We start from the raw sequence: 24,406 nt of genomic DNA on the forward strand, positions 1-24,406 counted from the left end.
AAATCGAAGCCCAAGCCCAGAATAATGTCATGCGATGCATACCATAGAATGACTAATTCAACGCAGTACAGTACGTCTTGAATCACAACACGACTGGTACACGCTGCCAAAGGCTTGACGTGTGTAGCGAAAGATCAGAAACCGGTATCGTCACTTGCTTGAGTTTGCGGCAGAAGTTTTCACTTATTCCAGAAATGGCAGGCCCTGTGTTTACACGAGCATTTGTCGCGATGCCCTCTACAAATACTGCAATCTTTTTAGGAAGGGAAAATAAGTTCTTGAGAATTCTGGCAATGTTGACACTTCCACCTTCGTCATTATGGCAGCTAGTGGTTCATTTTACATCTTTACATATCAGCCACAGCTACGGTGCTGACTACATTGAAACCACTGCCCAGATCTTGCCTAGTGAACTACAGTTGTCAGTTTTCTTCCAGAAGAGCTGGGACACCGAAGCATTGGGGAAATGGAGTGGCAACGGCGAGAGGGAGGCTGACACGATTTGAATGCAGGCCGACGTGAATATGAGTTTGATAGAGCAGGAATAGAATGGTGTGAAGGTTGTTTGGGAAAGTAGGTGAGGTTTGGTGCACCATCACGAAAATAAAATCTGTGGCGGCAACAGGATGGCACCACATCATTGCTCACTAGTTTAGAAAATATTGCTGCATGGTAGCACAGGCTGAAAAAGTCTGAGACCACTGGCATCTTACGTCACTTTGCAATGTACTAGAAATGCTTGAAACAGCCAATTCTGGCAAGGGTCATCAGGTGAGTTGGTGTTAAAGCATTCTCGAGTACACACTGCTAAAGATGGGACTGAGAACAAGTGTGGACAGGACAAGGCACAAATTCTTCAGAGCCGGGAAGAAAAAAACACATGAAAGGCGTTAGTTAAACCAATTAATTGTGTTTCTGATCGCACCCTACAGCTTTGCCAATATACAACTTTTCCCCTAATACAAATATTTAAAAATTTGTGTAACTGAGTTTGGCTAATCAATTTACTCGAAGAATAGTCTGAGTAACTCAAGTCCACTACAAACAGTATGGCTTTAGTCTTATTTGCCCCAGATGTATCACTATTTGAAGCTTAGTGCAAGTATATTTTCAGGTATAAACTCGGTTGAGAGGTGGCGCTTGTGTACTGTCTTGCTGAGCATGAGTTGCAACATGGCATAAACCCACCATTATTTTTGCACTAAGAAAAATGGAAGGCGTGCACACCTGCCGTAGTTCTTGTATATCGGAATGCTACCAGTAATTGGAACTATGGTTAGTTAACAATATTTTCATATGTCGGCGCTGGCATGCAGTCTTGGAGCCCCTTGGGCCACAGGCCATTCATTTAGAGCATGACTGGTGTGCTCTATGCATCTTTATGTTTTTGTTTGTATTGCACCACTGCAGCTATTGTAGATACAATCATTCTTTATATACTTTAGAATGTCTTGTTAAGCCGTCTGCCATACCTTGCATATATTGCACTGGAAGAACAAACAGCAAGACATCACTAGAAAGTCCGGACCTTGTACTGTCAACACCCTTCTTTAAACATACAGTTTTTCTCGAGCTGTCTCACAGAATTCCGTTGTACGGAAACTATGTCACCACTCGACACGGCTCAACACAAGACACCACCGATTATACTGAGTTTGGGCTCACTACAAGCAGACAGAATGAGTCGGCGTATATGTACAGCCATCTGCACTATTGCTACAGGTGCATCACAGTCATCACGTGCGAGCTTTGTGGCATTTGGAGGCTTAGATGCTGTGGCTGGTGGCTGCAATGTGTCGCCGTTCTTCGCCGCCTGGGTTGATGGTTGTAGGCTGGATTTGTCATCGAAATCCACTGCACATCTCTTATTGAGATGTCACAAAATATTTTTCTTCCACATTTCAATGTCATGTACTTGCGAACCTATTTGCAATTACTTTCACTGTTCCCATGGCACTCAATGGCCACCGCCTCTGCAGTAACCTAGTTTGGTTCAGAAATCTTTTGCACTGTGCGCTCAATAACCTTAAAGGGGCCCTGTAACACTTCTTTAACACAGTAAGAAAACATTGCCAGTCTGTAGAAGAGGGTCATGAGAACTTGTGAGCCAAATATTATTGCCCTGCATGCAGCAGGAAATTTACAATCTCTTGTCAAAAATGCTTTCTCTTACTTCCGCAATGTCATAATGCAGCAGCATCACAACCAGTTGGGCCCACTAACAGCTCTTGGCTGATTTTGTGATCACAATAACAATCTTAGTAATCATACTCTAATGGCTAATTTTGAGTGAAATAAGTTATATATGTATGCATGTAATATCAAAAAGACACAAAAAAGTTGAGTCACTTTAGCGTATGCTAAAAAGGAAGGCCTGCGTGCTCATGAGAAATTAAGTCACATTCTCACTAAAATGCGTTGTTGCTTCCTATTGTTTTCTCCCACCAAAGGTCATAGGTTTGAGTGCCTCAATTCACTTCGCCTTAATTTACACCAAAGGTTGTGGGTTCGACTCCCACCAATGGTCATGCATTCGAGTGCAAAACTTTGCTTTAATTAACACCAAAGGTCGAGGGTCCAACTCCTACCAATGGTCGTGGGTTCGACTCCCACCAAAGGTCGTGGATTTGAGTCCCGCCAATGGTCGTCGGTGGCAACACCAATTTTGGTGCTATTGAATTTTGCTGCCTAATGCCAGACAACGAATTTTTCTACCCATGAGCCACCTAAGGCTTTCGCCTTAAACGCATGTAATCTTTGCACTGCCGGACTACACATGACACTTGCCTATAGCTATATCTGGTGTGTTTGGTCTCGGAAATAACAGCAGCGTGCTGCATAGCGTAGTCTACCACAGCCATCACAGGGTGCTGCAACAAACCCTGTGACACAATGAGCCTTTGAGACACTCAGCTTTTGGGTGGGGTTTTGCCTTCTAGGTTTCTGTAGCTTCGAGTGCGCTAGCAGGGACACACAGAGAAAGCCGCGCGTCGGTGCGATAACTCCGCTTATACTTGAAGGGTATGAAAAATTTTTGCAGCATGAGATTTGTGAGACGACATCCTTTAATATTGAGGCCCTTCTATAGTTAGAAAAGTGTTTCAGGACCCCTTTAAAGCTATGTGCCAGCAACTGCCACTGTCTCATTGGCCTAATTTTGACAGTGCAGGGTTGTCGATGATGCAAGTGTCGCAGTATGGTCACGTGGTTATGTGCCAACCACAGGTCTTCAGCAATGCTGTCCAGTGGTCAACAGGTGGCAGAGTCATTCCATCCAAGGACACACATCTTGCCTCTTGTCAACATTCTTTGGAAGCAGCTCAAGCCGATGTCACTTTCCTTCTCGCCTAAGCAGGCCGCAGAAATCGCAGCAGGCCTCCAGTTCTACGCGGCTTCCTCTGTGAGTACAGAATGGATGAAAAATATTCATGCAGCATTTCACAAGCAGTCAACCGCTCATTTTGAAGCTGCAGTGCCTATGTGTTCACGTCATAATGGGATTGCATCTGGCATGTATTATCATTATTACTGCATCACTTTGCAATGCAACATGTTACAGAAATAGGCAAGGGTTAAGAATGACGCCAGTGTTGACACTTCCACCTTCGTCATTATGGCAGCTAGTGGTTCATTTTACATCTTTACATAGCAGCCACAGCTACAGTGCTGACTACATTGAAACCACTGACTTCCTTTTTTCAGTCATACGCTCAAGAGTCTCGCGACGGTAAGGAACTGCAAATTCTGTACATGATGTGCACCAATTTAACTTTGTGCCTTTACTAACCTTATAAGTTGTCCCTATATGTATTACTGTTGTGGCCAAGTTATTATAAACATTATTTAAAAAAAAAAACAAATGTTTTGGAATGACTTAAAAATTTTCGTCCTTTAACAATTACTCTTTACCAATGCTGCCATTTTTCTAACACTAGCAGGAATTTACCATTTCGTTACCAGGGTAGTAGCTCCTGTCTCCACTGCTGTGCTAACGCTACCAACATCATACATGATGAACTCAAAAGAAGTATTGAGAGCAAATATTTTTGTCTCATTTTCATTGCTTTATTTGACAGCCATCTATCAAGTGCTGAAGTTATGGAGCCTCACTTCTCTGAGTGCACAACAAATAATTAATTACGTTACTGTTTAATGCAACCAGTTCAAAATGCACTCCATGTACATACAACATAGCTTTGGACGTGCAGAAGGAGATTGTTCAGGTCGCCGAAACTTGGTGCGGCGGTCACGTGGCACCAGACAACACTGACGTGTACATGCATACCACAGCCGTGCTGCCAAAGTCCACTCGACCAGATAAAAAGGGAAAGCATGTCTTTATGCGTTTCCAAGGGAAGCACAAAATTGGAGGGGCCACTTTGGCAGCCTTCAGCGGCAAAGCCATTGTCGTTTCCATCAAGTACTATAGGAGATCACAAGACTTGCTTCGTCCCACAGGTAGAAAGACAAAATGCGAGTCGAGACTCTTTCGAATGACTCCGCCGCAAGGTGGGCGCGGCTGCGGTACAGAGACGACAGTTGTCGAGCGAACGCATCATGGGTGGTCACTCGTGCGTAATAATTTGCAGTCGTTATATAAGCATGCCTTGCCTTGTGCAGCCTTTGAGTTTGTTCTCTCGATTTATGCAAGCAACTTATTGTTTGGTCAATCTCACCATATGTTAATATTCCTTTAAGACGACGTACAGTGCTGTTGTATATACTACACCTAGCTCCTCCAATGAACAAAACACATTACTAAGTATTTGCATGCGGTGACATTTCATTGCTGTCAATGTCACAAAGCACTGATCACATTTCACTTGTCTCTCATTTACAAGTTTCTCATTTGACCTAACGGCATTATGTGTACCACTTTACATTCTTTTTGGAAATTGGAAATATTCAGTATTCAACATTCTAAGGTTGTTTTTCTTGAATATTTGTAATCGATTCGGCAATTTAACTACTCAGACACTTCTAACTAAAATCAATGAATCAGGCCCATTGCTTTTTAACTGGCCTGAAGCAAAATTTGATACTTTGCTATTTGTGTTTGAGTCAGGATGCCTGTGTCTTGTTTATCCAAAACAGTACGTACTGTGTATAATGACAGCTTCACATAGAACCTCCTATAAACACTTGGTAGCACCCAACAAAAAGCGCTTTATTGAATCCATCTGTTCAACACGCATACTGTTCTGCACTGAATGACCAGCACCTTGACATATAAGTACATGCTCTGAAATACTCTCAACGCTGCTAAAATGACAATTACACATTTGAATACAACAGCTTTCCATACAAAATGCCTTGGTGCGCGTACCTCAAACAAAATATCAGGGAGGTCACACACACTTTAACATGCACAACACGCGGCTATATTGAAAGATGTGAAAACATCTGCAAAAGCACCGGTGAGTTGACAAAGCAGCCTGAACACATAGGCAGATCTGCGGCCATACTACAAAGCAACCATTTTTTAATGATGTCACTATAGCGTTTCAACATATATCACCACCACTCTTCTATATCGCTGGCACCTGCCAGCTTCGTGCTTGCTAGTTAAGCCGTGTGACTTGTATGTACAGTGCTCACGGAATAAAACACATCAATTTAGGGATAACTAATGTGCATACTTTTGTTACCACTGGCTGCAGTTTGTGTCACATTGACGTAATTTCGGCGCGCGCACTTAGATCAGAGTCCGCGTCACCTTTGGTGACCAGATTCCTAGTGAAATGACATGGTACTCTCGAGTACTTTGCACATATGCAAGGTTCTACTGAATGCTCCCTGTTGCGTTTCATTCCATGAGCACTGTACACCCTTGCAATTTATTAACCAGAACACATGGGCTTTGCCCACACAGCATGTCAGTGCCTTATAACGGCGAGATAGGTGACACTATGCTATGCGCAAGTCCACAAAGCACTCTCCGGTTTGAGCATCGTCTGCTACACTATTTGTATAGTTTGTTATCAGTTAGCCCAGTCAGTTACCTGTGCAGTCCTACTTGTGAAAAGCCAATGTAAAAATAGGTGTACATTAAGATGTTTCACCTGTGATGCGCTATCCATTTTTTCTTTGTATTACTGGAACCTACACATGCGCCAGGGGATAAGCATAAACAAGGATGCAAATTTAACATAAACGAGGCATTAGGAAAAGAAGTAGGAGCGAAGCTCTGATTGCAAATACTTGTAGCTGCGGGGCCTGGCTATTTGTAAAATTACACAATATGGCCTCGCATATAACAAAGGCAGGGCATGCATACTTTTGAAGCAAACAGTTTAGCAGACGGCATTCAAACAGGAGACTGCTTCGTGCACTTGCACATACTATCGCCGACCTCGCCGTTATAAAGCTATACATTCCATATAGTTGATGCACACCCGTTCTCGTTAAAAGTTACAAGGGTGTACACCAGATAGTTTAGACAATAATATGCTGCAACAAATCAATCTGGAGCTAAGATTGCTCATACAGGTGGACACGGGTGAACAGTGCTTGGAGTTGCACAAAAACCTGAGCACATGATTAAAAAAAAATGCTTCACTCTTAAAAAGGTATCGGGCATAGTTGAGAGACAGACGGTGCTGCTTGCTGCACATTTTCCCCATGTGCCCCTTTATCCCCGACGTTACCTAGCAAATGAAAAGCTGGCAGGTGGCCAGCACAGTTACTAGTAACAGTAAACCGGTGGCAGTATCCTATAGCTCTCTGCAGTCAAGTGTGCATGAATTTGTTCCAGCAGTGAAACCGCTTGCGCTAATGAAACGTAAATGTCAAGGTGCAAGTGTTGAGCAGAATAAACAAGAGGCTGAATAAACATTTGTGCCAAAGTTTCCTTCTATATTGCAAAAAAAAAAAATGTACGGCTCTCTCAACGAGAACAGTTTTTCGCTGGTGCTGCAGCTTACGTGAGCAAGTTGCACAGGTGCTACCATTCCACTCATGCAGTCCAAAATTCGAATTCTTCATGATACTTTCAAACTGAACTGTCAAGAAAAACGTAATAGTGGTGTTGGCTGCGTGTACCTGCACCACAGTAGCGCATCCTGCCAGAAAATGCCTCAACAACGACACGGGTTAACATAAAAACATGCCTTAGCTGTCACAGACTAAAGTCAGGTCAAGCCTGAAAAACTAACTCTACTATGACAGAAGGATAGAATAAAAGAAACATAATATTTTCTGTTTTTGCCTTTGTACAATGCATCGCAATTTGCTGTCCCCTCGTCTGCATAAGACGTAATCGGGCACCAAACACCTAGGCCCCATCGTAAATAAAAACGGGGATCTCTAAAACTGAAAGACAATGGACCAAACTTCTTCAATCTACAGGGAATTGTGGTTACATATAACTCAAAGCTAAAAAGCCAAACAGGAACTATGACAGTCACTCTCACAATGTACCCAACACAAAGTAAAGGACAGGACTGTTCACACAAGAAAGACATATTCCTTCAGTCTTACGAGACGAGAACACGGAGGAAGTTTATACGTAATATATAAGTCTGGGGCATGGCACCCATGGTAACATAAAATCTTAACGATGCAGCAACAGTGTTATAGATAATATGAAGTGAGGTTGGACATGACTTAAGGTAGATGGTAATTGGGCAAGAATGCTGAAGCTTATGCAGCACAAACCACTGCTAACAATGACCAAAAGAAAGTGAACTGTGATAAATCTTTGTGATAACCACTAAGTGCAAGAGAAGTGAAAGCTAGCAATGCACAACAGCATCACTGCCACTGGTCGTGACAGCGTCACGACCAATGCACGAGAGCGGCACTGATAGCGTCAAAGTGATGGAGCATTTGTTCGGTGAGGGAAATGATAAAACTCTATAAGCACATCTTACGAGACGTTAAAAAAGCCAACCATGTGAAAATGTTCCCGTTAGCATGAACATGCAAATTTGTACAGTCAAACCTCCTTATAATGAAGTCTCTTCCAATACGGAAACACCTTCGCTATATCCAATATTCCTTATAAGCACGGCAGTTGATATCAGTAAAAAATTTAACAAATTTTAAGTTTACTTCATCATATCTCATAATTCGCAATATCCATGTATGTTTATAGAATCACGAGGGGGCAACTTAGGGCCAGTTGGTCCGACATGTTTAAAAAGGAAAAGAACTACGACTTGAGACGGGACGTAAGACGAACGCTACCACTCATCCTGCCCACTCCTTCGTCTTATGTCCCGTCTGAAGTCGCGGTTCTTTTGCTCTTTAAACATGTTTACAGGAGTTTGACTGTATCACTAAATCCGAGACTGTAGCCTCAGAAACTTCAGACTCTAGGTATATCAACCACGCCATTCCAACGCAAAAGTTTGCATGGTAAAAGCGGAGTCTTGTTGACCCAGAGCTCATGTCAAAATATTTCTTGTTGCGCAGACAGTCCTAGCTGGCAGTGTACAATAAATGTCTGCAGAGATGACGATCTTGTACCACCAATTCAGATGGTGTTGTCAAACCTGCTCTTACAACATTATCAGTGTGCGTAGAAATTTCTGATGACATAAGAATTGCAACGTACAGAAGCATTCTAGGCTTTGCCAAGAAGCTGCCTAGAAGCGGATGACAATGACATTTGTTATGACATTCAGCAGCACTCTATGCTGCAATGTGTTTAAGTGGCAACGTTAAAGCAATGAGGGGGGCCAGCTAGAACCCACAAGCTAATAGAAACCTGCTGTTACTACTAGAATACTAGAAGCTTGGTGCCACGTAATGCAGTTTTTAGAGGCTAATGTGAATCCATTTTTATGCCATTTGCATCAGCTAAAAAGTGTGTGAAAAAATTACCATGCCTTCTACAGTGTGTTACGAACTTTCTTTTTTTTTCTGTGGCCACATTTCTCATAAGTGCCTATCCTGATCTTGTCTTTGTACATTATATCACTAGCTCATGCAGGCTGTCACGTGCTGTTTTCACCGGGATCAGCCATTAATGCAAATGTCATTGGCATGTACAGGTTGCAAATCTATGTGAATGGCATAAGCAAATCCGTGAAACTGCGTCCAGTACAGAACTTTTCTAAGGACAGAAAGACTGCAGCTTGCACTCAATACTGCATGAGCATGTTGGCACCTATCTTCCAGTTGACCAGTGCACAACGGAACACATAGGCTTGTGATACGGTTATTGGTGAACGCTATACCTCAAGCAAATGGCTACTTACCATACCCACGGAGGAGGCCAGCTGTTGTAAACTAAGACAGCAACAATGTCGAGCGTCTCGGCAATGTGGAGTTGGTGACAAAAGTTTATGGGACATGGAATTTTCAAAAATGAAAAAAAGGAAAAGAGGAGTTCCTGTGAAGTCTTGGCACGCAGCCTCGAATTCAATGTTGCAGACTGCTCTAGCTTTTGTGACCAACACGGTGATTCATTAAATTAGAAGCATTGGGTCTTAACAGTGCAGAATTTCACATATGTCATGGAACTTGTGTCCTGTAAGCTTTTGTGGCCAACTGTACCTTCAGTGTGACACCGCCTCGCATTAACGTGTCCAGGTTTAGTCAGGCAATAACTGTGACGCTGTCATGGCCAAGATGCATACCATAACACACCTGTGACACTACGGAATGCATTCTTGCTGGGATTTTAGGGCAGCAACTGCACGGAGTGAACACGCACACTGATTCCACGTCAGACATACATTACACACAGTTGCTGGTTAAGAGTTGCTGCTGCTGCTGCTGCTGGCAAAGCTATACAGGCTGCTTTTCTCTCATACGACATGTGAACACCTTAAGAAATGTCTGAAACAGTGCATTTTTTCGTGAGACAGTGACACTAAGTGGCTGAAGGCACGTAGAGCTTTACGTAACTATGCAAACATATTCGATAATACAGTATGCAACAAAAGGACACCACCTGGGGCAGAAGGCAAGGGCAATCATGACAAAAAAAAAAAACGTTACTCCACTGAAAGCAGGCTAGGAGCCAAGCACCAGGCCACGCTTGCGCACCAGATGGCTGCCCAGCGATGCATGATGAGATAAGGTGCACCAGAAGCGTGTTCCCATAGTGCATGTGTCATTAAGTTCAACACTATAAAACATCCGCGCCGGATGGATGTGAAAGTCTCCACCAAGTCATTCACCGGACAGAGATGCCTGGAAAGACAATTTGCCTTCCCAAAAAAGGCTCCCTTGGACACAGGAAAAGTGTGGAGGCGCAGATTTGGCAGACACAGAATGGCCACGTCAGACAGTCGCCGTTAAGTCTCCCTGCGGGCACCACAGTAATGCCCAGATGTGCCTGACACGATAAGCAGGCAGTACTCATCTCCACACTCACTAGTGGGACAGCGCATCCGACAAAATGCACTGTCCCTGCACTAAGCAAGCAGAGGCGCCGAAAGTCACCCCACTCGAGGTAAGATGTGTCCATCCGAAGATGCCAGCCGAAATAAGCGAGCTTCGGCAGAGAACGTTTGCCTACCAGCAGAAGGCAGGCATGAGGGCACATTTGACAAGACACATTACGCCCAACAAGCACACACAGCGTGTCCGGGAAATGCCTAAACACCGATGCTAGCAGGGTGCCCCGAGACTTCACTAGATAAGGTATGCAGCTTGCACTAGAAGAGCGTCACAGAAGGTAGAGAGACGGAGGAGGCGAAGCACGCGGCAAAGTTACGAGCGACTCAGAGAACGGCGCAGCAGCCGACATCGCGCACCTCTGGCGGAGGGGGCATCACCTCCTGCGGCGGCTCCTGGTAGGAGCCGTCCAGGTACACCCGCAGGACGAATATCCAGTACTCGCTGCGGTTGCCGTTGTTGTAGGTGAAACTACTCTCGATGCCGGCATGGGCTTCGCCACCGGTGAACAAGCGCATGGCCACCGTCTCGCAGCTCAGCACACGAGCACCTGCACAGTATGAAGGACGCGGCAAGGCATGGCAGTGAATTCTATGCTACCAAAAGGCCTAGCCTTTGTTTTCATTGGCTGCCTATGCTAACACAACGGCTGATAAGACTTGGTCGGTGAGTATTGCACTCATTCATCAACAACCTTTTTGTGGTATTCTCGAGCGATCACTTTTGCAAGATTTTGCATGACTTGGCACCAAATCTGGTGACGCGCATTGCTGGCACCGTGCATAGATAGTCGGGAATGCTGTCAGTCATATAGTATGCCAACGCATCTTGTGCCGAGTCATGCAAAATCTCACCAGGGTGATTGCATTCTCAAAAGTGATCGCTAGATAAAACTGCCCCTGTGTTATCTTTTTAAGGTGTGAACCAGTTGGTAGGAAAAGCATTTGCGTCAGAACCTGGAGTTTGGTCCTAGCACTGTTTCTCGAAACCAGTGGAGATCAACATGAGCATGAAGTGAGAAAAATAGATGCAGCATTGCATTAAGAAGCTAACTTAATTGGGAGGACCTTAAGTCGAATGAAATTCTACAATGCCTGCATGCACCACTCACGCACACCAGCCGTGGCCTTTGAAACATGCAAAGAAATAAAAGAAAAATAAATAAACAACACACTTCGCTGCTTGCATTTCTACATTCAAATGTAGCCAGCAAGCTTAGCCAAAGCATCAACTGCAACACCACTTTGGCACAGGCACATGTTCCGGTGCCCCACGAACGCAGACAGAAAAACTATGCAGGCCTTGTTTTGAATGGATATATATTCTGTTACTGTAGGAGCCCTTTCCATTATTTTCTCAAGTGAGCTAGGGGCACACATTTGTGGCCCCAGCTCAACCCAGGGAGCGCTCCCAAACATAGCTTGCACACTGCAACTTATACTGCACTTCTTGATACTACTTTTAAATTGCTGACCCCGATCTGCATACTACAATCATCTTGCATAAATTTAGGCGCAGCTTTGTCCAGTAACCAAAGGGCTCCATAACTAATAGTAACTAACTGAGAAAAAAAAACACACACACACACACAAGGAGGCACGGATTTGTAACAGAACTGCCACATTACTGTTCTGCCCCGCACAGTGAGAGAAAGGGTGTTCACCCTCCCACGAAAGTTGGGAAAGAGGTTGGAAGAAGGGGACACTGACCGGTGGCCCTAATCCAGGCCTCGACACGCTTCTTGGTGGCCGACAGGCTCTCAAACTCGGGCACAAAGATTCCGCGCGTCAGCTGCAGCGGCATGAAGGTCTTGCAGTGTAAGGCCAAGGGAGGGGATGGGGGTAGTCCCCCTTCTATGGGCATGGGCTCCTTGCTGTAGGCCACCCTCAACACCCGCACGAAGAAGGTGGTCCGCTCCGCATGTTCCGTGTAAGACATGCGCTGTGTGTCCACCATGGTGCCTGCGTGAAAAAAAGAAGATTCCGTTAATTACCGAAAAAAAAAAAATCTATGAAAGCGAAGCTGTTGCACGAGCGGAGAACTGCTTCTTTTGTTAACGATGGCATCAGGGTTCTGCTTATGCGCCAGCTGCAATGAAATTTTGTACCACTTGAAAAAAACCTAATTTTGGATAGTTTAGACACAGAGCAACCTTTGTGCCAAATTTTACTTTCGAAATGTGAGTTAGTGCAGGATGAAAAGTTAGCAAAAATGAATATTTTTGATACCAAAACTGCGGAAAATGCTTCATTATTACCGCTCAATGGAAATGATGCGCAACACAGAATGTCGGGGAACCTGTGCAGTTTTTGGCATGACCTAAGATCAAGTGGCGCCCTGGGCGCGCAGAAAATCCCGGAAGCTGTGCCGAGGTCTGGGTTTTGCATAATTTCTGCTACCACTAGGTGCACGCATTACTATCTGATTAAGTGATAAGTAAAGGCTGTTAAAAGAAAATGAGACAATTATCAGCTTTACATATTTGCCAAGATTGCTTCAATAGCATGTAGTACTACTCATTTATAACCAATTTAGCCAAAGTGAAATTTCACTGCAGCTGGCATTTAAGTGACCCTCGTATCATTCTTTATGGCTGTAGCTCCTACATGACTGCAGGGAATTTGCTTTGTGATGCGGCATTAAGTTGCAGAAGTTTATGCAGAACTTGCAGAAGTATAACATCTGTGATCGCCATCTGTTACCCATTTCGGAATCCATAGAGCACTTTGCACTTAGTACACTCAACGCACTGACATTTGTCAATGCAGTCAAAATGGCTCATTTGCCAGTGCTGTTTCAGCCAATCAGAGCGCGCTCCTCGGGACAGTGTCTACATTGATTGTGATTGGAATACAGCTACAGGTGTCAAGTTCACCACAACTTCCAATATTTTTATGACTCTACTTCTTTGACTATCATTCATACCGAGTTTACGCTTTTATGCCCGTCTGGTTGTCTGCCTCTTGAGCATTGAAACACTATCTCGCATATTATGACATCCATGTCATAATATGCGTCATGTCATGAAGTTTTTGGTGGATAGGTTGTTTCATGTATTTGAGTGTTACTTATTTTGCAAATACAAATTAACTTCATTACAATGAACAAGAACATAGCAAATTATAAGATATAACAAAGTAAATTAACATTTGATAAAGCACGCTTTACTTCAATGAGTATTTCACTGCTATATTAAAACTAAAATTGCAAGATGCGGGACAATATAGACAATGTCGGTTACAGCATAGCAAGTGTATATTTGTTTACTCAGAAGCTGAAAATGTGTATTCTCATAGCAAAAATGTCAAAGAGCCAGCAACAGCAACTTTAAACTGCCATTCTAGATGCTAGTGTGCGTTTGGCCCAGTGGCTTGACTTGGCTGGCCAACAGCCAGCAAGTGAACATGCTCATCTCGTGTGATCACACTGGGCCTCCTGTTGCAAAGCCCCATGTTGGCCCATCGAAGGCATCACGCTTGTGTTTCTTTCGCATAGATATTAGAAAGAAATTGCAAAGTAAAGAACACACTTTTTTGCCACGTGAGACTTTGCTATAACAAAGTTTTTGCCTTGCATTGACAGCCATATTTGTAGAAGACTTTTGATGCACCAAGGCTTTACTTCTGTACTTTATGTACACCATGCATCACACATGCTTACTAGAGTACATTAGCAATGTCACGGAGGTGTTGCTCACCTGACTTCAGCTTGATCTCAAGGGACTGGGCATTGCAGAAACGCAGTGAGCCCTGCTGGGAGCACCATTGGGCAGCCCGGCCAATGACGTTGCAGAACGGCTCATACCTCGGGAACGAAAAGAGGCCGCCCGTCGACTGCCGCAGGGGCACAAAGTCTGCCACGCCTGCGTGCACCGCGAAGAAATGTGTAAACACGATAGGATAAGTTTAGGTGTCAACCACATTTTTTTTAGTATGCAGGAGAGAAGGCCACGAGGCTTCAGAAATGTTGCTGAAAAAGGCAGGCACAATCATGCAAACTGCGATGAAAAAGTAGTACTGTAAAACCTCAAATATAGCACGAACCAATATAACACGAGCGGTAAATCTAGGATCGCAAGGAAGGCCACGTACAGTACGTATCGCAAATCACCACACTTCGACACTACTTTACTGGAACCATGCTGTTTGCTCACTCACGCTCACTTTCCTCAGACGACACATTGCTGGAGAGTTCCATCCAAAGGCACTCATAGGTGCTGTCCGGAGCGTTTAATATTCCGTTCTGTCACCTTGGCAAATGCTTCAGCCATATTTCAGCACAGTGGACATGGGTGTTCACGATTTTGGTTTCCCGCTTCCACTGCAGTGCCCGCTGATGATGGCAATAGGTGCCTGCTGCTTTGCACCATGTTTCAACGCCGAAACTGTGACTAAAGACGCACGGAATAATGTGGAAAATTTTTGGTGACCAAATATAATACGAGACAGAGATTATGGTAGTAAAATTTTGCAAAAATAAAAGCTCGTATTATATGTGGGTTCTTACGGCGACTTCCGTGCCTTTTACACCTTGCTTTCACATGTGATTTGTGTGTAGAGGCAGCAGTCAAAACGATCTGCACGGGACTTTTTACTATGGCAACATACGGATTAACTACCGAGAACCCACGGAGCACCTGTAATTTGCACCAAAATTTAGGTCAGGTCTCACTCTGCATATTTGGCAGTGCAGTTATTCTTGATCTGTGACAATTGCTGCTTCATATATCGCAAGTCTAACTTGTGGATATATGGTTACGTCAAATCATGCATTAATTCGCGCACATTTGTGCCACCAGTGTATTTGACACACCATGTTTTGTTTGCGAGCATGAGCGGTGTGCCATGGCAGCTCGTCACAGCAATGGAACACTCCATTCGCTCGGCAATAAGTAGGTTCAGGTCTGCGATGTCTTCCATGTAAAAAGTATATCATATCTTGCTACGTAGAAGTCTTGGACTTAATGTTACGTTGAATTAGACCAAGCATACCTATGGTCTGAAGCCCTACGTTTTCTTCGTGAATGCGAGGAGTCTCTTTTGCCTTTGCAGTGTTGCCCACTATGTATGAAATGAAGTATAGTAGAACCTCGTTCATATGTTTTGCAAAAATATGCAAGAAGAAAAAGCTACTAACCAAGAAAAGCTACGATTCGAAGTTGCAAACAATATATTTGGCAGACGGAATTGTCGTTAACATCTACGTAATGCGAAGTGTTACGCTAAGAGTTGTAGCACGAGACCCAAAAGCGCACCGAGCTGATGAGGCCCAAGCAGCCCCAGACTCAAGTTGTCGTATTTGTGGCTTCGGCAAAGCTTCAGTCTGTGCTCCTTGAGTTTGGCCTGGGCTTCTTCAGGGGAATAATTTCGATGGGACGTTTTGACATGCCCACTTGGCAAGAATCATTGTGAGATGAGACAATTGCACATCTCGAGGGAAACCAAAACAAAATCAAGTTGGTGGGTGATGGCAGAATACGATGCCACCAGAGTGAAAAGTGACAATCGCCTTGCACCGCCTGGAGCAGGGAACATTGTCGCGTTTGGTTTATCGCCTAGTAAAAGAATGCAGCACACTTGCAATGGCACTATGCCACAGGCGCTGTCAAACAAATAAATGAAAGTGCTCATTGCAATAGAGTTGGTGGCGATAGCTGTGAATGCGGCATGGCTATGACCTGCAAGGAGCTACGCTGGTGTGTGCCGGCATTTTCATGCGATGCATGGGCGTGTGCTGTGGGGAAGCGGTTGTTCTTAATTGCGCGCCTCACGCCTTTTCTTGTTCAGATGGGATCTAGTGCATGCGATTGCAGTTTGGCAATATACTGTATGTTGGTCCCGGAAGATTGTGCTTTCTGGGAACATATTAGCCAGCGAAAAAGAAGTGTAACTGTACGTGATCATTTTTTGTGTTCCCGATTGTGAACATTGGCACCGGAAAACCCTACGAAACGGGATCTTATCAACAAGGTACTTAAACTATCACCTGTATCACATGCTGTAGGAGCAAATCAAGGGGCACTGAAACACTTTTTGAGTATGGCAAGGAAATGTTCCCGGTCTGTAGACAATGCTGCTCTGAATCTTAAGCCACTCCATGCAGCAAGGAAGGCACAATCTCACATAATGCATTGCTTGCTCTCTTCAGCAGTTATCAAAGCCTCTGCTCTTTTTCTACCTTAGGCAATGTCAGTGATGATGTTACATGAACAATCGCCCATAGGCACCAGCCAGTGGATATTCACATGCACATCTTTCCAGATTTTATCGGAAATGGTTAAGCAGCAGTTGGCAATGCTCCCCACCCCTTTGTCACCCTCGAGCACTTCTGCCAGATGCAAGCCCCAAACAGTAACCATAAATGCACTGCAGGATGAGGAAAAAGAGAAGTGATTAAAACGACAGAAAGCTGAGCTAGTTGATAAGGATTCATAATGCAAAAAAGAGGTGAGGTGTGCAGACAGGACACAAGAGTAGAGAAGTGGACAACATGAACGCCGACTATCAACTGGAGGGAGCACTGAGGCAAAAAAAAAAAAACAAAAAAAAAAAGAAGGAAGACACAAAACTCATCTGCGCAAGCTCGGGAATGGAATCACCACGTGTCAGTCGGGTACATGTGTCAGTCTACGTGAGAGATAACTGTTAAGGCACTTAATCTCTTCCTTATGTAAGGTAATCGAAGGCTGACTCATGCACGCGCTTCCACCGTTATAGATATGCCATGCCTCTACCATGAGATGTGTATCTTCATTCCTATGTCTGTACAATATTGCGCATTCATCTAACTCTGGTGTGCAGTTACAATCTTGGCAATGCAGGGAAACATTAGAAGGCGATCCACCGGTTAACAACCTTTTATGCTCCATTAGCCTTTGATTGATACACCGCCCCGTTTGCCCTACGTAGAACTGGCCACAGCTAAGGGGAATATTATAAACCACACCCATATGACAGTCAGTAATTCTGTTCTTATTGTGCTTCACTGGACAAATATCTGTTCTTTTTTTGCCTTTTACCTGCTCCTTTTTCCTCTGCACGGCAGCGCATATCTTACCTAGCTTATTGGGAGCAGTGAAAGCAACATTAACATCATATCTACTTGCAACTTATTTAAGCCTGCGCGACACTGAAGGAATTCGATTCCGCCAATTCAGCCTTCGATTACCTTACATAAGGAAGAGATTAAGTGCCTTAACAGTTATCTCTCACGTAGACAGACACTTGTACCAGACTGACACGTGGTGATACCATTCCTGAGCTTGCGCAGGTGAATTTTGTGTCTTCTTTCTTTTTTTCGCCTCAGTGCTCCCTTCAGTTGATAGTCGGCGTTCGTGCTGTCCACTCTTCTACTCTTGCGTCCTGTCTGCACGCTTCACCTCTTTTTTCCATAAGAAGTGATTAGCATTACTATTAGCACCACCCAGCTAAGAGCAACTATCGGGGGAAGTAAATGTTGCACTTTATATCTCTACTTATATTGGGGTTTCTTCAAAAATGTCATTGAGTATATGTTTCTTGAAGGGCATAGCACTCGCTTACATGTGTTTCTCAGTTTCAAGAAATGATGTTTCAGGGCTCCTTTGATGCTCACCATAAAACAGATGGCACTACATAACGGTCACAACGATGGCCATAGCTGACAGCTTTTCATGGAGGCTTGCAAGGCCACTTTGATGCAACCACGGTGGAACTCACCGATTTCCTCGCAACTCGTGGAGCCAAGCTCATAGAAGACCCGCACCACAAAGAGGAAGTGCCGGTTGCGTCCGCCGTACTCTGACCAGTACGACCGGTCGGGGTCAAAGTTTGAGTAGCTGGGGATCTTCATCTCTTGTGTCTCTACAGCCAGAACACGCCCTGCACGTTGCAACCAACACGACACATGCCATGAGGGTGCGAATAGGTGATGATTCTGTGGTCCAATCCTCTGAGAGGCATTTGCCACCACATCCTTTACCTTTCACAGACTATATAAGTGGCCCCTTAACAAGTTATGCCAAGACTCTGGTGGCTGCAACAAGTTACTGGAAGAATTAGCAGAGCAGCTAGAGAATGGCAGCACGTAAGGCAGTGAAGGAATAGAGACAGCGGTAGCCCATAATGTCTAGTCATTCCTTTGAGGAATCAGTGTCAACAGCATCACAGTGCTACTTGATATTCCATAGCAGTGCTTCAGAGTCCTGCAATGTAAACGTAACAAAATATCAGGTCAGCCGAAGCACCAAATATTTCCAAAAGGCTGCACCTGACAACGCATAGGGAATTGTGCTTCCTAAGCAAACAGATAAAGATGGAAAAGAGAGACTCAGACACTGAAAACATCAACAGCTGCGATTTAGCCGGGCACCTTTGACCATAGAAGCCCTGTTAGCTCCTTTCACTAATAAAAATATTTTACAGCGAACAGCCGTTAATTCTGCATTCGGGGCCAACATTGTCTGTCACATCACCAATTTCCACGACAGAAAACCCTCCTTGCTGCTGCCCCGCCCTCATACCACCGCACACTGTACTGTCACACTGTTTAGAGCATGCCACCAAGTGGCACCACCTCAATGTGCCACTGTATCAGAGTAGCAGAGTCAGACTGCCTTGTGGCAGTGAATTCTGCCACATCGTTTTACCAAGTTCCTTCTTGTACTAAGAAAGATGTCAAAACACAGTCATGTAACTTCGCAACATACAACAACAGTTTAACTGGCACACTGTTTTGCCACTGCATCCGTAACATAATGACTGTCCATCGTCTATGATGAGGTAGCTGCAGCTGCCAAAAGTCTCGCAGATCTCCTCAAAATTTCCTCATCAGGCACATAATGCTTCTGCTTGACAATTCGAGCTCCCAGGTACTAAGCTCCACACACATACCTGGTGCAGGCTGGTGCATTAGCTGCTGGTTGTAGCGTTCCAGAAGCTCGTGCAGCGTCTCGAATGTAGGCATTCCAAACAGCCCCGCGTGGCCTGTCTGCTGCGGGATCAGGTTCCGGTACTCCAGCTGCTGTGCAGGTCGACTCTGGTCAACGCGTGGAACCAGCCATAGCCTGCACCGCAGCCAATGCTTAGTCATGGTAATGCCTGCCACATTTCTTCGGTCAGTTCTCCCAAGTCTGAACATATAACTCAATTGACTGATCAACTGATGTTGGATTTCCTAAAATTTTTCTTCCCTGCCTAATTCTTGTGTCCTCTGATATTCTTGCATGACACTCTTGCCATTCTTGTATGACACCCCTGACACCCTTGCATGACACACACGCAAAGGCGGGAGTTACATGTTGGAGTTTTGTAGCTCCAATGACAGATGGAGCAAGTGTTTGGATGCTAGCACCGCCTAATGGTGTGTATGGCTTAATTCCAGAGGGAAGTTGCTTCAGCTACAAGACGGCACGTGCGGACTGACCATGTGCTTGTCAATGCAGTTCTGAAATTAGTACTGTACACGAGATACTATGAGCACATGGTGCAAGCTGCCATAATACAATGGTGCACGCCCACATACATTTATGACACAGTTTTAAATATCAAAATGATATATAAAGCAAGCAACCTACAGCACAGTTTTTGACATTGTGCACTCCTAATTCACCGTGCTCATATCACACGGTCATAAACGTCAGACTTCTCTGCCAACAAAATGTGATGAAAGTGATGACACATCTCTGACCAGCATTATTTTCATGCCACCTAATGTTCACTGGCAGGTTTCCCGCTGCTCTACTGGGGAACTGTATTCACAAATTCTTGCTATGCTGTAGTCATGCGAAGCTGAAAGTATTGCTGAAATTGGTCGATCAAAAGAAATGCCTGGCGTACACCCACACACCTCAGGCTGCGCACATAGCGGGTGCTCTGCTCGCCGTACTCGTAGTATGTCATTCGCTCGGTGTTGACCACCTCGGATGAGGTCTTGAACTCGACGCTCTCGCATGTCTTCACCTCCCAGGTGCAGTTCTCCTTGAGCCAGTCGTTGGCACGTTGGAGCAGCACCCTGCATGAGAAGCAAATGAATGAACACGCACCCAAACTATCAACCAAGGCGGTCAATAAATTTACTTATTTATCTCTCTACATACGCTGCCATAATATGGCATTACAGCAGGGTTAAATACCAGCAGGTAAGGAACACGGCCATGCGTGCTGTCTCTACGGTGGCATTTCAGGTGTCCTGTTGGTGCCTCTTGACTCGCCTACCCTGGCAGTGATACATTTGCCCACATTTGCATATTACATATGAGTGTGTATGCACATATGTATACTTGTGCCAAAATGCATCTTGCAATGTAGTTGTACATCTCCTGTGAGAAATAAAGCACTACAACTACAGCCCTTAACCTGTGGGAGCGGCTCAGTGGCTATGGCGCTTTGCTGACGAGCATGACACCACGAGTCTAATCCCCAGCAGGAGGCTGCTGCCTTCTGATTGGGGCAAAATGCAATAACGCTCATGCACTTACGTTTAGGGTGTACATCAAAGAATCCCCGGTGGTCAAGATTAATCTGGAGCTGTCCACCAGAGTCCTCTCATAAGCAACTGGGCGATTTCAGGACCTTAAACCTCATAACTTAGGAGAGCAGAAAGTTGGGCTAGTTGGTTGAAATGCGTACTGAAAAAGTTTTCGCGGAGGCACAGCTTGCCCTCGTGTCTCCACGTAAACTTTTTCAGTACCCATAACTTAATATTTTATTACAGCCTTTATTAGATGCACTCCTTGCTGATGCACACCACGCAACAACAAAGTTTATTTCCCAAGTCCCAGCCGGAATGCATTCAGTTGACTGTTGACAGCTGTCGCGTAACTTGATATGTTTTGTGACTTATGGGTGGGCTCGCTCTGGCCGCACAGGACGACGCAGACAGGAAAGCCAGGAAATAGATAATGATAAAGTCATCTGCATGCTGCTACTGCACAATTTAGTTGTGCCCGAGTCAAAGACACCCTTTCCCTTTAGTAATAGAAGCTTCCAGGCAACCTGCAACTACGTGCAAAATTGTACTGCTGTAATATTGTTGACAGCTGTTGACAAACACAATCTCAGGAAGCAGCATTTGTTCCTAGCCTAGTTGCTTCGTACTTAATGGCATATAGCACATGTCTTATTCGGGTTCAAAGACATGGTCAGACAAAGCTCAGTGACATGGGTCACTTTCTTATTGCCGACCACTATGTTACAAAAACCCATTTTTCGTTTAACTACCATGGTTAGGTGCAGACAGCAGCCACTTGTCGTATGTGCACAGAGTAATTGTCCCCTCCATGTGAGTGTTAAGCTAAAAAACAGCATTTCTTTCCCTGCACACCAAGACGAAGGTGCAACAATGTGTGATGGATTGGCATGTTGACGCTGCACCCTGGATTTTGGTGTCACGTTGCTGTATTCAAAACACACATTGTGGGTGCTTTTCATCGTCTGTGATGACACAACAGTCTAAGCCAAGTAAGTGTCAGTTTTCTTGAACCTTGGCGGCAAAAACACGACTAAACTGCTTCCACGCAGTCCTGCAGGCATCTGTGTTCATATCCGGGAGAATATTTTACTTAATCGTTTCCGAGTTAATTACCAAAAGGATTGAAAGGCAATGTGAAATATAGAGTATGAGGTATCTCACAAGCATATGAGACACGAACAATCAACAGGAAGACACTGCAAATTTATATTTGGTTCACTTCATAAATTTGTTCAGCTGGTTTCAAGGATGATGTGAGTATACTTTATGCTACCTCTAAAGACACATCCTGCAGATTCTGCTAGCAGATGCATTACCGGGATGCATTACCACGTGCTTTTAGTACATGCTGGGGTGTGGTACAAGTGACACAAAAGTTTGCATGCTTATTTCTTCTGCTTGTCTATGGCCATGTAGGCAGGTGGCGAATAAGTGTGCATATCTACACAGCACATGCTAGAGCTAGCTACAATGCTCTTTATTACTTTTTTTATTCCACCTTTGCTGCTTCATGCGATGCCATGATTTTGGCTTGTATACTTAATTTGAGCGCATAGATACACAATATTTAAATAGGTGACTGGATATGCAGTGGTGCGAAATTACACTATCAAGTTAATTATGATTTGTAAGAGGCATCATATACTTTCCTGTTTGCATTTCACTTGGTTGGGATAGCGCACGCCATATCATATAGTGGCACTTTCATGAATTCTTGTAGTGTCATTCTTAGTATTGACATCGTAACCAATATTTAAAGCTGTAATGCATGATTAAGCTATTCATGGCTCCAGCGGTGGCTCCTCACTCTGAATCAATATGAAAAACAACACCTAATCTGCCTTCCAAGAGCGACATCCTGTAGAAATGCGAGTTGTCTATACAGTTGTTATAGGTTGAAGAATCCTTCTAGTGTAACCTTTCTTTTATATTGTGTCCAGCTCCTCTTTCGTACTAGCACACCGTGTACAAGAGTGAGCCTCAAATACATAACACTGCACCTCGAACGGCGTGGTAACTGTGTATGCGAAACAATTGATTGCACTAATGATTACATACAATCATTGAAAAGAAAGTGTGAGCAAGGATGATCTGAAGCTTTGCAAGACCGGCTGGCATACATATGCAATGACCTCATGATTTGATGCACACATATTATGCTCGACAGTGTTATCGTTGTTAGCACTGTTGTGAGAACTGCTGTTCTCGTTCCTTCCTATGAATGCCGCGCGCAAAAATTGTTCGAGATCGCGAGTTTAACAGCAAAGAGCATTGACCGGACAATGCGAGCGAATATATGTATTTCTGGGATTCCCGACACTATCGCGACGGCTGTTATCACCTCACCTACAGCTGTCGGCTACAGACGCTTACAATGCGACTCGAAAGTGCAACCTGAGGGGCTCGCTGCGAAAACACGCGGAAGTTGCGGAAACCGCCGGTAAAACGCATGTCACTCGATCGCGCTGCGAACTTGTACGTAGCTGAAACTGAGTCGTCCTGTATATAGTCGATCTGCTATGCGTGCAGCAAAGCGCTTGTTAATGAAGGAAAATAACGACCACCCTCAACCGAGGTCAATATAACGACGGCTCAAGGAAGTTTTTTCTCCACGCGTGACCTCTGGTTGACCACACGCCATAGCAATAACCAGCTTTGCAAGGAAGTATATGTTGGCACGTATAAAAGTGATGGCCGGACAGCTCCGACGCGGCGCTTGCTTTGGGGACTGACGGCTTGCACAACTTGCACCGCGCGAGGAATCGAAAGTACAAGCGTGGGATCGCTGCGAAAACACACAGCTGTCGTGCAACCAGTGACCTCGCAAAACGCAGACGGTGCGATATATCACGCACGCGCGACACACTGATTTCGTTTGCGCCTAGGTCCTGCGTGTCTGCATGCAGAATAAGTGCTTCGATTTTTCGCTTCGCAGCTTGCAAAAGAATCGAAACCAACCATGAAAGGCGTCGCACCGTGTTACCGCGATATTGCAGCATCGTCGCGCCCAACTTGTAGTCGGGGCGCGCGTCTCACCTGAACGGCTCGAACGTCGGCGTGCTGAAGAGGCCGCCCGAACTGATGCAGTAAGGCAAGAAATCCACGAAGCTCAGTCCACCGCCCAGAGAAGCGTGCTGCCGCGTGGCTTCGCTGTACGAAGGCGGGAAGGACGAGACGTCCGGGCATCCCGCGAGCGGAGTAGCCGTGGCCGACATGACGCCGCCGTCGTCGTCTGCTCCCGCGCCGCAGACGAAAACAAGCGCGATCGCCGCCGCACCCGCTGCCGGCTCGGATGACGACAGCTACCGAGCGTCAATGGCCAATGCGTGGAGGCCGCCGGCAGCGATAAACAACGACTAGCGCGTCAGCGTACGTGCATTTCTCGGCGCGACGACACCACCACCGCACTGTTTACGACACAGGCTGCGCCCATCCCCCATCTGAGGCGCGTCACATGTCCTGATCAGGGTACCTTGCTCAACAAACCTACCCGCTGGGCCTTACGCTAGGCTAGGGCAAAGGGAGAAGTTTTCCTGAAGGGCTTATTATTAATTTGTCCAACTATCGAAGTGCTCTGGCGTTCTTGTGTTTTTTTCTGTTTGTCCTG

The 24,406-nt window shown here is 45.0% G+C and overlaps 1 protein-coding gene across 2 annotated transcripts; it reads right to left on the reverse strand.

Moving 5' to 3' along the window:
- Positions 1-908: 908 nt before the first annotated feature.
- On the reverse strand, positions 909-24,387 carry LOC142557091 (uncharacterized). 2 transcript variants are annotated; one of them, XM_075668686.1, is made up of 8 exons: positions 23,836-24,387; positions 20,176-20,340; positions 19,221-19,393; positions 18,048-18,209; positions 14,048-14,212; positions 12,060-12,311; positions 10,710-10,900; positions 909-3,398 (listed from the first exon to the last, which is right to left on the reverse strand). In XM_075668686.1, the coding sequence occupies exons 1-8, from the start codon at positions 24,012-24,014 to the stop codon at positions 3,348-3,350; spliced, it is 1,338 nt and encodes a 445-aa protein (XP_075524801.1). In that variant the 5' UTR covers positions 24,015-24,387; the 3' UTR covers positions 909-3,347. The 2 variants fall into 2 exon arrangements, with proteins under 2 accessions (XP_075524801.1, XP_075524802.1); XM_075668687.1 differs by lacking the exon at positions 909-3,398 and having other exon boundaries at positions 5,147-10,900.
- Between the last annotated feature and the right edge of the window lie 19 nt (positions 24,388-24,406).

This window comes from Dermacentor variabilis, chromosome 9 (genome assembly GCF_050947875.1).
Source record: "Dermacentor variabilis isolate Ectoservices chromosome 9, ASM5094787v1, whole genome shotgun sequence".
Classification (NCBI taxonomy): domain Eukaryota; kingdom Metazoa; phylum Arthropoda; class Arachnida; order Ixodida; family Ixodidae; genus Dermacentor; species Dermacentor variabilis.